Source organism: Branchiostoma lanceolatum, chromosome 5 (genome assembly GCF_035083965.1).
Source record: "Branchiostoma lanceolatum isolate klBraLanc5 chromosome 5, klBraLanc5.hap2, whole genome shotgun sequence".
Taxonomy (NCBI): Eukaryota; Metazoa; Chordata; class Leptocardii; order Amphioxiformes; family Branchiostomatidae; genus Branchiostoma; species Branchiostoma lanceolatum.
In genome coordinates this window covers 12,345,443-12,360,003 of record NC_089726.1, presented here as the reverse complement: position 1 = coordinate 12,360,003, position 14,561 = coordinate 12,345,443, and the positions used below count along the sequence as shown (strand labels likewise).

At 45.6% G+C, this 14,561-nt stretch overlaps 1 protein-coding gene across 7 annotated transcripts in view; it reads right to left on the bottom strand.

Moving 5' to 3' along the window:
* LOC136435193 (protein Wnt-5b-like) overlaps positions 1-14,561 on the bottom strand; it is an 80,231-nt gene that overhangs the window by 17,840 nt on the left and 47,830 nt on the right. For 3 of the 7 annotated variants that reach the window (XM_066428461.1, XM_066428462.1, XM_066428459.1), the window contains exon 2: positions 6,339-7,057. In XM_066428461.1, the coding sequence (XP_066284558.1) occupies positions 6,339-6,430 (92 nt within the window). In that variant the 5' untranslated portion in view covers positions 6,431-7,057. Of the gene's footprint in view, positions 1-6,338; positions 7,305-7,638; positions 8,177-14,329; positions 14,456-14,561 lie in introns of those variants that run through there. The other 4 variants (XM_066428457.1, XM_066428456.1, XM_066428460.1 and 1 more) reach the window with 4 other exon arrangements.

Below are 14,561 nucleotides of genomic sequence, written 5' to 3'. Positions count from 1 at the left end.
CAATGCACGTGAAAGCCGGTATTCTACAGCTACATGATACACGAAATTACCGTAATACGGTTCTATTGCCGGGGCGGAGAGGCACTTTGCAATTTATCCGATAATTGAACCCTTCATCCCTTCCTTATTGCCACCTGGTCGCACAAATATCTCCACACAAAACGTTCGTGAGTCTAAAACACGTGAATGGCGGCGGAGATGAGGGTGTCATTCTTGTTGTGTCCATGTCGTCTTGCCTTATCCCGCCGCACATTCCTATGTGGTTATTTACCCAGTCTATCTGCTATTTGTATTTACAGGTAGTACGCAAAGGAAATACGCCAAAGAGCCGCCACAACTCCGTTAATATTTCGACGTCAATCCACTAAATAACGTCTATCACACAAGTGGAATAACGTGGCTTATCCAATTCGCCAAGTTCAAAGGAGAATATGTGTGATTTTTTCCTATATCATATTTGAACATTCGAACACCGTGTACCGTCTTGAATTTACAATGCAAGACACTGGTTAAATACAAAAATATTAATCTTCATGCAGATCTTCCGGTTATAGAATTGTTATGAGGTAAAAACAGAGTATAACACGCCCCAGTTGCATTATGGACACTATATCTGCATATGTAACGATTCTGTCACCGGAGTTTACGAAAATACTACTCTCCAAGCAGAGGTTCGGTCCGGCTGGTTTTTGACGAGTTTTAGGCGTTGGCCTGGCGACAGAAAGAAAACGCCTAAAAAAAACAAGTCAAAAACCAGCCGGAGCCGAACCTCTACTTGGAGAGTACTGAAATACCAGAGTAAGTCTGTCATTGTGCTAATCGGATATGTCGAAGTAGTTTGGCCTTGAAGAAAACGCACCTTTGTGTTCTCTTCATTTTGGGAAAGGGTGGCAAATCCTTACAGTAAAAATGGCCATAACGGAGGCCACCACCATGGCGCCTCTCTATCGGCTAATCTCATGCCTAACATCAAGAGATTCCTCAATAAATCTTGGAGATCCCACCTAACACTTTAACTACTGCCCGGGGATCGGCCGGCATTCCCGACTATGGCTGTTCTGATAGTATGGCCAACTGGTGGAACGGATTGCGTAAAAGAGCGAAAAAGCCATTCTTACGATATGAGGGCGCTGTAAGTGTCTGAGATTGTGGTTTGTTTAAGTTCTTAAGGTGAATGTCATCCACGTCACCTGTGCCGAACAAGAACACTTCGCCCCCATCACATTATATCGTGCCAATACACCATTGTCATTTGATGTCTGACGCCGATAGTAGTCAAGACCAACAGTACAAGCTACAAGACGGCGTCATAAACATTGTACAAATTTTGCCCTTAACATCTCTATAGCCAGGCCGACATCAAATTTGCGTTTAATGACTTGGTTCTCTTTTTTAAGCTTATGTAAAAATACCGAGAAGCAGCCGTTGGGAGGACATTCCGTGGATTCTCTCCCCACCTGAGCGGTCGTAAAGCACACACGTCCCCTCCAGAAAACTTGCCTGCTGCCCAGGCGGTATTCCAGCTGCCTGGCATAGTAAACGTTCTACGTCTGGTGCTGACAGGAGAATCTCCAAGCAGATGTTGGAAGGGAAAATCGAATTGGCTTATGCTGCCCCCGAAACGACACAGTTATAAGAGACTGTATTTCATCATAATACAATACAATAATACAATACAATCTTCCCTCGCCACATCTGCTTGGAGATTAGCGATTGAGTAGGTCATTTCAGTGACTATCAAACATGCTAGTCTTGTAGCCCCACCCTCCTGTATTTCCTATATCATACACCACATGGCTGAATTCTCCCATACGAAATTAACATAACCAACTCCATAGCCAAAAAGGTCGATTGCAAAATACAGCACACAAACATAGAGCAAGTTGGGGGCATGTTCGACTACTTTTGCAGATGTCCACACAAACATCAAAATATAACACAGGAAGTATGAATAATTAGAATGATTCTATATTAGCCACTACATCTTTGAGTCTTTCTCGCCATAGGAAATGTCGTGTCCTAGGACCCCGTTCACACTAATTTTTTTCAATCGCGATTGAAGTATAATCGCGATTGAATCGATCCGATCGCGATTGATTTTTTCAGTGTGAACGCTCCCAATCGCGATTGGAACGATCCAAAACGATCCAATCGCGATTGGATTGTAACTACCTCCGGAGGTAGTTTGATTGGATTAATCGCGATCGGATCCAATCCAATCCTATCAAATTTTGAGTGTGAACACAACTACGATTCATTCCATCGCGATCGGCGGAGATTTCGGCTGGTTCCGGGGGTGGCAGGTCATACATGCGGGTACGTGGGGTCATAGTTCGCATCGCGCGGGAAAACAAACCCAATCCGCACGTCAGATCGCTCTTTTACAACAACAACAACTTTTCATCGTCAACAATGCCCAAGGGGAAGAATAAAACTCCGTCAGTAACTTCAGCTGGTGGCAGATGGCGCGATGAGGAGACCAGGGTCCTCATCGCAATCTGGGGGAGAGAGGAGGTGCAGGCCAAACTGGGGAAATGTCACCGAAAGAGGGACATTTACCGCACCAAGTGACAATGTCTAGCGGAAAAATAGACACAAAACAAGGACAACAAGGACAACAACAACATTTACCAGATGATCGCCGATATCATGCTTCAATCGTGCTTCAATCGCGATCGGATCACGGCGTACTTTAATCCACTTGGCGAAAAGCAGTGTGAACGCAAAAGTTTCTTTGCGTTCAATCGCGATCGGATCGAACAATCGCGATTATACTTCAATCGCGATTGAAAAAAATGAGTGTGAACGGGGTCCTAATTTGTGCACATGCCGACTGAAACCCACCTCGGTAGAAATTTCGGCATGGCTGTAGTGTTATTTGTAGAGATCAGATGATATGTCCCGTTCACTGCACAGGCATGCGCCTTCACCGCAGGGGGCCGCATACATGCAATAGTCCTGCTAGTTTGGCCTCCTCAAACTCGAGTAATTCTCAAATCGTCTAGTTTCTCTGCTATGTCTCTGAGCCAAAAATCCCAAACTCCACACCCCCACCGTCTACAAACACGCAGACGGGTGCGACGGTAATATTTGACATTTAAACATTTTAAAATGAAAACATCAATGTCTCTATCGTCTGTGGAGACGACGACAGTGCCCTCGTACTAGAACAATTACACAACATCATTAGCGGATCATTTGGAATATATTTGAATGTTGTTGCGAAAAGGCATTGTAAACAAATGGTTAGTGACGGTATTCAATGCAAATCACCCAAGTATATATAGAAGAAACATTTCCATAGTTGCCACGGCCGTATGCTGGAAGCTTTATCTTTAATTTTAGTCTTTATGTTTGTGACGACCAGAATGTTAGAACCAGCAGCTTATCACGAGATGCCCTTCCACGATGAGGGTCCGGATATTCCTGGTCATCTGCGGCCCTGGTACCCTGGGTGATGACCGGTCAGGCGGAGGGTGCTTGTGGGCCACCTTCTCACCATACTTCAGATACTACAGCTTCAGTTTCAATCTTTGCACTTGGGTTCACGCGCTGAATGTACACTGCGCGAGTGTGTGCCCTGAGTACACACGTAATTGCCCTGGAAGTGGCGGAGAGTGTTGGCGAACGGCGCGAGGCGGGGCGATAGTTACCGAGCGGGGAGACGGGAGTCTCGGAATGGCGGTGGTGGAGGAATGCGTGCTTTTATCCGTTATGTAATAAACAGATAAGGACCCCCAGGCCCTAGCACAAGGATTTTATTGACGATTTCAAAATGACGTCTTTCTTGTCAGAGGCTAGATTCAGATGCATTATAGGAGAACACAACCGTTATTGTTCTTTGAGGAAAGGTGAATAACATCACCAAATATAACAGTTCCCGGGTTTTAAAATTTCACTGTCTTTTCTAACATTATAACATCACTTCTCTCTCCTCTCTTTATCATTGCTGTTTCAATAATAATCTCTTGTGTGTAAACGTAGTAGATTATTTGCTATACAGCTAGAGCTAGGTCGCCTTTGACTCATTCAGAAAGACGGCATACGCTATCTGCGGATTTGAGAACAAATTTGTCAACCACCAACCGACAAAGGAATTAACTTATGCAATCTGACGCTGTATTTAATCTTTGAGAGTAATTTTCATAAGTCTTAGACGACGGTTTCCGGTCCTACTGGTGACGCATAGAATTGCTGGAATATTTCCACATAACAGATTCGGGATGCAAATTAGCAGTCCACCATAAACGAAATGCAATGCCTTTGTTTGAACAGATCTATAGACGAGGTCAACCGAAATGATGACGACATTACGTCGACATGGTTTACAATATAATATATGCACACCACACAATGGACACAAGGGATAATCCGTCCTTCAAACAAGGTGTGCAAACCGGGTAGGTACATCGGCTTTGATGTCCGCCGCTTCCTTTGTGGGAAAGTCCTTTTGTACTGCCAATTTGTGGTTTCTTAGTTTATACAGTTATAGCAAACATGAGGTTGATACTGAAACCCGTGCATACGATACGACTGCATGGATAGGAATGAGAATGTCCTGTTTTCCCATCTCGCGTCAGATTGCGAGTTGCACATTGGTACTTTGAACCTCGGTCAGGTTTGACATTTGTTTTAACATGTTTAATATTGATCGCTAAAGATGAGGGATCTCACGTTTGCTTCATCTACCATGACCTTTGTTTCTCTTACGTGTTATCTTTTCATTTCTCAAACATAACCCGATTCTAAAGTCTTTTTGTAATAGCAAACAAGCTGTATCTTTTGGCGTCCTGCCGAAGCTATGAGCTGGGAAACACACGCCATATTGTCTGATGCCGTAAAAAAACTAAACAATGCTTTTAGAACCAGTCACGTTTACAGTTCAAACTAGTTTAAACTTAAGTGACGCTTTGTGGAGAGGTATATTTAGATATTTCGTCGGAATCGGTTTCAATGTTTGGACGAACGGTCGCTGTTGTGTCACCGGAGCCTGCCGACGTGAAACGTAAGCCTGGCGGACTAACACGGTACACGTTACTCTTCATGTGCCGCGTGGATGGCACCCACTACCTGCTTACACTCAACAGTAACTACAATATCGGCTACCTCAATGACCTAGATTGGAGGAGGATATACACAGCATCTCTACTCATATGTTGTGATTCTGTTTCAGCCTTGCTTGGGGTGTATACCAGTTGTTTGGGTGATTTATTTGGAAAGAGCAGAGTGCTCTAGGTGAACAGATTCTCCACCTGCGAAGTTCTTTTACGTTCAACATAGTTTTGTACAATTAGCCTGAGTAACATTACTTCTGTTGTTTGCTCGCTGTCCATTTTGCACAATCGCACTCGCACGTATTCAATCATGAACTGACTCCAGGAACCAAATAGTGCCATAAGTCTTCATTGAGCGGCGACAGCCCTTTATGAAACTAGGAAGACATATTCATAAACAATGATTTGGGAATTCTACCTAAAATCGTGATGTCAGCGATTATTCAACATAAGCGATGTTGAGGGGTAATAATGGTAATTGTTGGTACCACATGCCATAAGTTCGTCACAAAGGCCTACATTGTGAAATGCTTATGAAATGCTGACGATTACTCGGCTGGATTATGTACACATACCGTCATGTCATTCCGAGTTGAGTGCAGTTAACTATAGAGGGTTCTGACAACAGAGAAAAATAACAGAGCGCAAACGTAAACACGCCCAGGAGAGGCCGCGCGATAAGGCTGACCCCAATTAATGCCTCAAACTGATCCCGGGCGATAGCGAGGTCTTGTAGTCAAACTGAAGGCCAATCAACGTCACCGATTCTTCTCGTCTTGTTTACAATTATGGCTAATTTTTCAGACATGTTAAATGAAAAAAGGAAATGCTGAAAACTATTTTCGTGGGTGATAATAACTGATCAAATTTTAAACCTATAAGAGCCATGAGAATACTTCCTTTAACCTGTCAGAGTTGAAACTCACGTGAAACCCTGATGAACTTGCCTAGTCTATTGTTCCAGTGTTTATGTTGGGAAACTCTTATCTATTTGTTCATCTATCTGCGGGAGAGCTCGAGCTGACTAACAATGTATAGTTCCTAGATGTGAACATAATAATTTGCTAAGGAGCAGCAATGTTAGAAGTATGAACATTCCTGTCAAAGAAGAAGTGTACAGCCAAGAACTTGCCTCCGTAGCCACGCCCCTATTGTTCCTCTGCCCTCCCCATCTCCCTTCAGCTAACTGAACTATTACATCATCCATTCCCTTGATCTTACTAGTAGATGTATAAAACATTTGGTTCGCTTGATACACTTGAAGGAGAGGAGACATGTACTCACCACCAGGTGGCCCTGACTCTGCCCAGGTGTGTGTAACAGGACAGCAGTGTCACCAGCACCCGCAGTACCCGCAGACTCATCTGTACCGCCATCTTTGGACCGTGGTATCACGCGTGTGGTACGTATTTGAGACGGAGGTACCAAATGTCCTCTAGAAGTCCCACCGAAGTGTTTTTTATGGTTTTCGGAATGTATATGAGTCCAGTCTCAGTCAGTGATGCGTATCTAGAAATGTACTCTGATGGAATCCGGGTAGCACGATTTGTGATGGCGGTCCCCTTTCGTAGAATCCGTGTTCTTGAGAACTCCTCAGTTTCACCTGTGAAAGGTGAAGGGCGGCTCTCACCTCTCGCACGTGGATCGATTGGTTAGTCCGCGGAGTCCAACCCACGACGTTTTTGTGGTTCTTCTCTTCCGATGCGCAAAGTGTCCGAGCAGCTACGTCCACAGGCAAGTCACGGTTTCCTTTGAACACAGTCTCAATCCAGAAATCCCGTGGAGGTCGTAAATTCAAATGTCCTCACAACAATCTGCTGGAATTTCCTCTCCAAATCTCGCCTCGTCTGGTCTGTAGCTGCTGCAGAATTCCGGAGTGTTCGACTTGTGTCGTTCAGTGGCGTTCTCGGTGATACAGAAGTCCTGGTCTCATGTGCAGTCGATTACTCTGCACGCCAAGTAGGCCGGTCACTCGCCGCAGGGCTACTGCTCCGTCCTCAAGTCTGAAAAACAAAGACAAGGTTATGGTCATCGACGAGGAATTCCTCCGAGACGCTGGTACAATTTTTCACGGACTGTCGTCTGGGTTAGCGCGCGGCTGTGGACTCCCGTCGCTGTCGGGATGTTGGGAGACCGAGAGGAGCACAAATTGGCGATTGTTGGGACCAGGCACAGACTCTGTATGGGGGATCGGTGATTGATGGTACTATAGGAGGAAAATGCCACTCACGCAGTACGACATCACTATGCATGCAGCTACAGACTTTGCGGCCCCATGGGACCATTATGTAGATCTAAAGAACTGGAAACGATCTAGAATCTCAACCAAGTAGTGGAGGAAAATAAACCCTCATCGAAGCAAAACCATCTGGCGAAATGGGCAGAAATTATCGGAGATTCACAAACGTCCTGTCCCGTGGTGGGATCAGCGACTATACCACTCCGGGACAGAGGCCCGGGTCATACTTACTAGGAAGTGGTTAATACATTACAGACTATAACTTCAATTAGGAAACAGAATTACTATAGCGACTCTTGCTCACATTGAGGTAAAGGTCTACAGATGGCTGGCACCGCCACAAACCTGGGTCGAGGCTGTATGTACCTAGAGTGCAGCTGGTTCTACTGGCTTGGTCAGGTCCGTGGTTATGAACACGGGGAGGGTTACAGGTTCCAAACGGGCCCTAAACGGGCAGACGTCCGCCTGGCCTGGAAAGGCAACCCGGTCCGGGGGTCACGGCAAAATACTTGATCCTGGGACAGCGTTCTCGTGGTGTGCTGTTGTGTTGGAAGAACATACAAGCCGCGGCGACCGTCAACAACAGATCCCTATCAGTCACAGCTCGACTGTAGAACAGAAGCACAGAAAGACACAGGCGTCCCACACGCCACGGTACACGTACAGCACTCAGCAGGCCACACTACCACAGTACGTGCACTTTGTACTGGACTTGGGCACTCAGGACGTAATAGTGGGGATATGTCTTTCCATCCAAGTTCCGGCAAGCTGTTGTCGGTTCCGAAGCGCGGCGTGGAGAGGGTACGATCGGCCCAGCTACAGGCCACACGGAGCGGCCAGTTGATTGATTGAACAAGGGGGTAACACGCCGGACTGTTTTAGCCGCGGTCACCCCTCTCGGGACCTGATTGGTCAAGCCCACGGCTATTAAACTCTCATCGTTTGCTCCAACGATTAGGCCGGACTAAGTCCATACACTGTGTGTCGTTTCAACCTTGTCGGTCTTTCAGAAACGTCGGCAATTTTCCTACTTTATTGGTAGATCTTAGTTACAAGCATCAATCATAATCTATTCTATCTAGTATATAGTAATGGTATTGTTGTGCGAATATCAATTTTTGCTACATATAAATGTACGTATGCCAAAAAGATACCTGTATTTCATTTCCGAGGCAGAAAAGTAGACTGAACAGCATTTGTGCAGTGCACATATCTCCTTGTTTCTACAGATGTATAACAGACGGGAGTTAGCTGAAACCCGTTGGACCGAACCAGCAGTACTTAATACACCCACAAAGCTCTGGTATCTTTGGTTACACTATCCTTTACACTGTTGCTACTGTCTGTAACAACAAACGGTCTGTCATCCCCACAAAGGGCTTCTCTCTCACCCCCACCCCTCACCCGCGCGGCAACAAAGGACACCCGAACCCCCCGAACCTCAGGTGCACCGTAAACATACAGCTATGTAACATTGTCTACCTGTCAGCTCGCGCCACAATGCCGCACCGTGCACAGATGAATTTCTGACCTACAATATGGGGAATGTAAAGCGCAGCGGAACGAGACGTGTAAAGATCGAAACCCAAAATGAACTTTTGTCTCTCTGTATCCAAAATCCGAGTTACACAAAGGGGAACAGGACGGGACAGGAACAGGACGGGACAGGAACTTGTATGGTGAGTCTGTGTCCATGCAGGCCCGCCTGTCCTATCTTTTACTCTACTATAGAAAGATCAAAGAAAGTTTTTAACCCAAGCCCTTCCCCAGTGACAAAACAGATACGACCCCTCCCATTCCTCTCCCACCTGTGCCAATTATGCAAACGTAAGCTTTTTGGAAATCAAAAACAGTCGCTTTCTTCCGGGCTAGAGTTATGCATAATACCTAGGACAATCCCCTCTAAAGTCCACAAAAACTTCAACCCAATATTCCTAAATCCACGCATATGTGGATGGATACAGCTGAGAGGCAGACCAAGATCAACAAAAACGGCGCTATAGATAGAAAATTACTGACATTTATCATCCTTCTCGGCTGTGGAAAAGACGTCTGGAGACAAAAGACGCCGTCTGTGATCAAAAGACGCCTGTCAGGCGTGTTGTGCCCTTAATGTGTGTCTATAAAACGGCGCAGTGTTTGGTTGTGTGCTGCCGGTAGTCCATGCGGATAAAACGGGATCATAGCGACGGATGAAAGACGGCACGGTTAACAGCCAGGTGTGGCTCAATTTATTCAACTATAACGCGCAGGCACACACAGATGAACTGTCAGATAACATGTACGTGACCTCCGCTTCACCTATACACCGGCGCGTGGCGTAGGTTCATGTAAATTTTGCTATGAATGATGTGTCAATGCGGAGGAGATCTGGTGACACTGCTAAACAATTTGGCACCACCCTTTTTGAATGTCGATTAGATCTTCATGCTGTCGCTGGATAACTGTAGTATTCGGTTCGGTACACAGTACTGTCGTCGTTTATTTAGGGGGATGGACAGGCCATGAGTCACCACAAGCGGTGAAGGTGAGGTCGATTGATGTTTTTCAGTGAACGGTATCACCACTACACAAGCCGACCATTTAGCCCCACCTACGACTCCGGGTGTACTATACCTGCCCTTTAGTATAAACAAACACGTTAGTGAGCCCTCCCGTTATTGTGGAGCTGCCACACTTCTGCACAATGCCGACACCGCACTTGTATTAACTACACAATCAGGACCGAGTTACAAACAGACCCCGAACCCCTCCCCGGACCCATTACCTCCTCATTACTCTGTAGATCGCTTATCGGGAACACCGGGATAGTCTTTTGTCTCTATAGGAACAAAAGGTCCCAGAGTGGCCCAGAGGTTTCTGAAGGCAAGGTGATGCACTCTATAAAACTGCCGAACAGGTGAAACGCGTGCCTTGTGGCATGTAGGCCCCGAGAGGGCCACTCCGTGTGTGGCGACTATCCCCGCCGCTGTTCATTCTGTTACCTGTCTGCGAATGAATGCGAACTTGCTAACGCAACACATGCATGAGAAATGGTCCGACTTCCTCCGCTGAAAGCCGACTGCCAGCTGCGGTCTAGATGACTAGAATGAGCAGCTAGCCGCGAGTCGAGGGCTCTTCTCACCGACGGGGAAACCTCGAAAACAAAGTTGACGGACATGACCGATTACTTCCGAAATGAGCCGCACTGCGACCACCTTAAGTTCATCTATATACTCCTTAGCCTGTATATCTATCATTGGCAGCTAATGCAGTAACGGGTGAACCCAATGGGAATCGTAGGGGTTGGTTCACTATTGGATATATAAATGAGCTTTGAAAAAAAGTTTTGTCAGATTGTTCTTCTTACTAGTCATAATCGGATTTTTCCATGTCTACTTACTTTTGGTCTCACGGTCTAAAGCGTTTTTTTTATGATTAAGTCTCATTCTTCCAATCTTATTTCGAACTTTGCTCCCCCGACCACCAGCACTTTCCACGGTTTGTTGAGTCATGACGCAGGCCTTAATTGTTATGGTTCTCGTTCCCGCAATGTTTACACCCTCGCGGCCACTCGTGCCCAAGGTGTTGATGGACATCAAAGCAGGTCAAGTGAAGTTCACGGCGGTTCATTCACCAGGTTATTTCCAGATCTGGCAGCGTAGAAGGGGAACCCCGAACTGTAGACATACACGCCACAGATCCTATCAAACCGGGAAAACCTCCCTCACCTTTGACCGACAGTAGTACTACATTGAACTTTCATACAGAAACAAAACGTCAGGCAGAAGACCAAAATGAGGCCAGGAAAATTGGTATCAACCTTGCAGAGCTCAAATTTAACACCAAGCGTCTAATGGAATCAGTCACATTCTGTCTTTTTGTCGTGTCAGTTGTACGTGGGTGTCATATCACTAGAAATCTCTGCTATAAAGGACTTCGTCCTTGCTGCCATCTACCATAGCAAAGTTTATCGAACGTTAGCTTGCACGTTTCTACCTGAAGGCTAATTTTGAGTACGTGGAAACATACATGTGGTATAGACATACATGTGACACCGACAGTGATTGACATAACTTTGAACAAGAAACTATAGCAAGGTGTTCGACCAACTGCTCAGTTTATGGCCCCGGCCCGCTTGCTGTGCCTTATTGGAAGGGCTGGCAGATAATTAACGTGCAGTTGTCAATATATTATTTCAGATGACAGGAACTTAAATAACGGGACCATAAACGTTTCGTTTTCCAGCCCTCGTTCATTTTATGGGCAAAGCTTTAGCTAGCATCGATTCAGCCTAGAAATGGAATGGGCGTTGAAAATGACATTGCTCGCTGAAGTTTGGTATGCCACCAGCATTTTTGAAGAATGAATTGTATGTATTCATTACAAATGGCAATGCCGTTATCAACAGATTTTCGTCTATCATTTTCCTTACACAGTGTACTGCCGTGGGAAGAAAACTGTCATAGCCCCCTCCCCCTTAAACACACATGGATTCGCCATACACTAGTCATGCACTACAACAACCCCTCTAAAGCCAAGGACGACCTTTATTAAAAGTTTATTCAGTATGACGTCAGGCGATGACAGAAGTGACACTCGGTATTGGGGAGGGCGGGGACTGATGATTGACGTGATACTCAGATAACAGCGCATATTTATTACACGAGAAACTGCTGTAAGAATAATGTCTTGTTTAAATCTGATATCGTCCCGCCCGGCCATTGTGTGTGAGAGAGGCTCCAGGTTTGTCTAGTTACGCAATCGAGTTAAGTGGAGTGTTAGTAGAGTGAGACAGTCGGAGTACACAAGATTTAATCCATCTTCAAATATTGTGACCAGGCGTCGAGATGCAATCTCGAGCTCGCAGCGCAGTAGGCCCTGCCGCCTCACACCAAGAATAAATTAGACACTTCACGACGTAGCGAAGCCGGGCTATGTTTTGCTTTGTCGTTAACGCCTGCTTCAAATGAAAACTACGGTCTAAGTAGCCTCATTCGCAGCCGTTTAATTTCGGGGACCGTATATGCCACCATAGAGCTACATTAGAGGCTCTAGAGCGGCAAATAGTAGTTCGATCTCCCCAGCATAAGAACCCGGCTCATTAAAACCAGAATCAGCCCCCCCCCCCATCGCTTTGCTTTAATACATGTATGTGTGTTGCACCACACCATGATTAACCAATACTTGGGAACATGGCGTTAGAAAATCATATTAGGGAAAGAAAAAGGTTAGTCTCAAAGCCACAGACTGGTTTGAAAAATGGAAACATTTTCAGAATCAGAGTGTGAATTTGCGTCCCCTAGCAGTCAGAGGAAAAACTGTACTACATGTACCCTAGACCAAGACCAATCGGAAAAGCTTGCGCATATGTTGTTCCAATACTACTAGTATCCACAAATGAGGACGACATGGTTGACAATATAGGCTACTTGCGCCGGAAATACAGAATTCATCTAACATCGGTCCTTCTGTGCGGTTTCACATACTTATTGTATCGTTACCTTGTTAGTCGGAGTTGATGCATGGATTTCCCCTCCCCATTTGTTTAGGGAGGCTTAGCGACCAATTATGCCAATTTCCATGACAAGAAGCGTGTCCAAAAGATGGGTTACGGGTGATTACTTACACTGGCAGCCGCTCCGCCCCTCTTAGGACAGCAGATCACACAGATAATCAAAACAACAACCTCATTAATATCTCATTTTGGCATCGACAGATCTTTTTTTTTAGCGTCAACGAAAATCAGGGCAAAAACCATGCAAAATGAGCGCTACGTTATCATACTCTTCATTTAAATCTACTTTGTACTCCGCTTTTTGTCGCAGATCATAAAAGTTTGGGGGTAGCTTGTGTTCTTGTATTTTTTTTAGTAAGAAATTAGCCCATTGATAGAAGTCCGTCATCAAGGAAATATTTCCGCTGTCAAAACATCATAAATTGTGGCTGTTTTGTAATAAAACACTGTTATCATTACCCAAACAAACATTTAGGTTTCCCTCAGACATCTTACACTTCTCACGGAACATTGACAGGTGAGTCACGAATCACATCCTTCCACAAACTTACATCAGTTTCGTGTCAAACAACCCCGACCTTTACGAGCCTAGCCAGATATTCATGGGAACCGGGGACCCTGTGCGATTTTCGTGCCGCCGAGGAATTTGTTTCCCAAGTGGGAAAAGAACGTTACTTTTTTTCACAGATTGACGTGAAATAGGGAAACACGATGTTTGTCATCTGTGGCTAAGTGCCGGGGTATCTCGAACAGAGTGCCTAATTTGTAGCCTGGAGTGCCGGGCGCGGTGAAGATGCGGAAACAGATAACGATCCAAGGCGCGTTTGTTAGGGCTATATTTCGTCTTCCAAAATAACTGTCTGGCGACGCCATCGTATTTCTTCGACCGATATAACAACGATTTGTAGCCACGAACAGATTTAATCAAGGTCTTCCTGCCCATTAGTAAGATAAAGTAAGTAACATGTAGTATATTTCATACACAGGGAAAGAAGACAGAATGAAAAGAAACAACATCGATGCATCTAATTATCTCGCGGCCAGTTCCTATTGTGACCAATCCCTTCGCCGGCCTACCATAGGTAGATGGACGCTTGTTTTCTTTTATGTCACCTATATGTTTGAAAGAACAGCTGTTTTGTGCCTTTTGTTGCAGTGGTCCACACAGCAATCATCTACCCAGAAGGTCGGGCCATGTGACACCAACCCAAGCACGACCCAGGAGAAAACCTGAGCTACGACGTCCTGAAAACTCACTGCACAAAAACGCCACGTTTTCATCGATATCAAGGGTTAGCCAGGCGACTCATGACCACACGTGTATAGCGTAGTGGAACTGTAGAAGTAGGGCGAGATGCTGACAGCGATTAGAAGAACAGGTTTGATGAATTGGGTCGACGCCAGAGTAGACCCAGGGCTTAGACCACAGACCACGCGGCATGGGTCTGGGTCAATTTCTAAGACACAAGTTCCCCTTACCAAAAGACAAAGATCTACACGATTTAACAAAATTATAGCACGAAAGATGACTGAACTTACCACTTGTAAATAGGGCGAACTTGGCGATTTTACCTGTTCGAAGAAAGGTCTTGATGACAGCTCCTTGGTCAAAGACACACGTCAGAAGTATGAAGAAGGGGAGGACGCCTGCTCGCAACCCGTCAAAAGCTTTGGGATTAACCATTACACCCATGGGGGGAGGTAGGTAGGGCCAGGCACATCCGGATCGGTCTGATAGGTTCTGCAGTTTGATATCCAGTCATCAATTTAG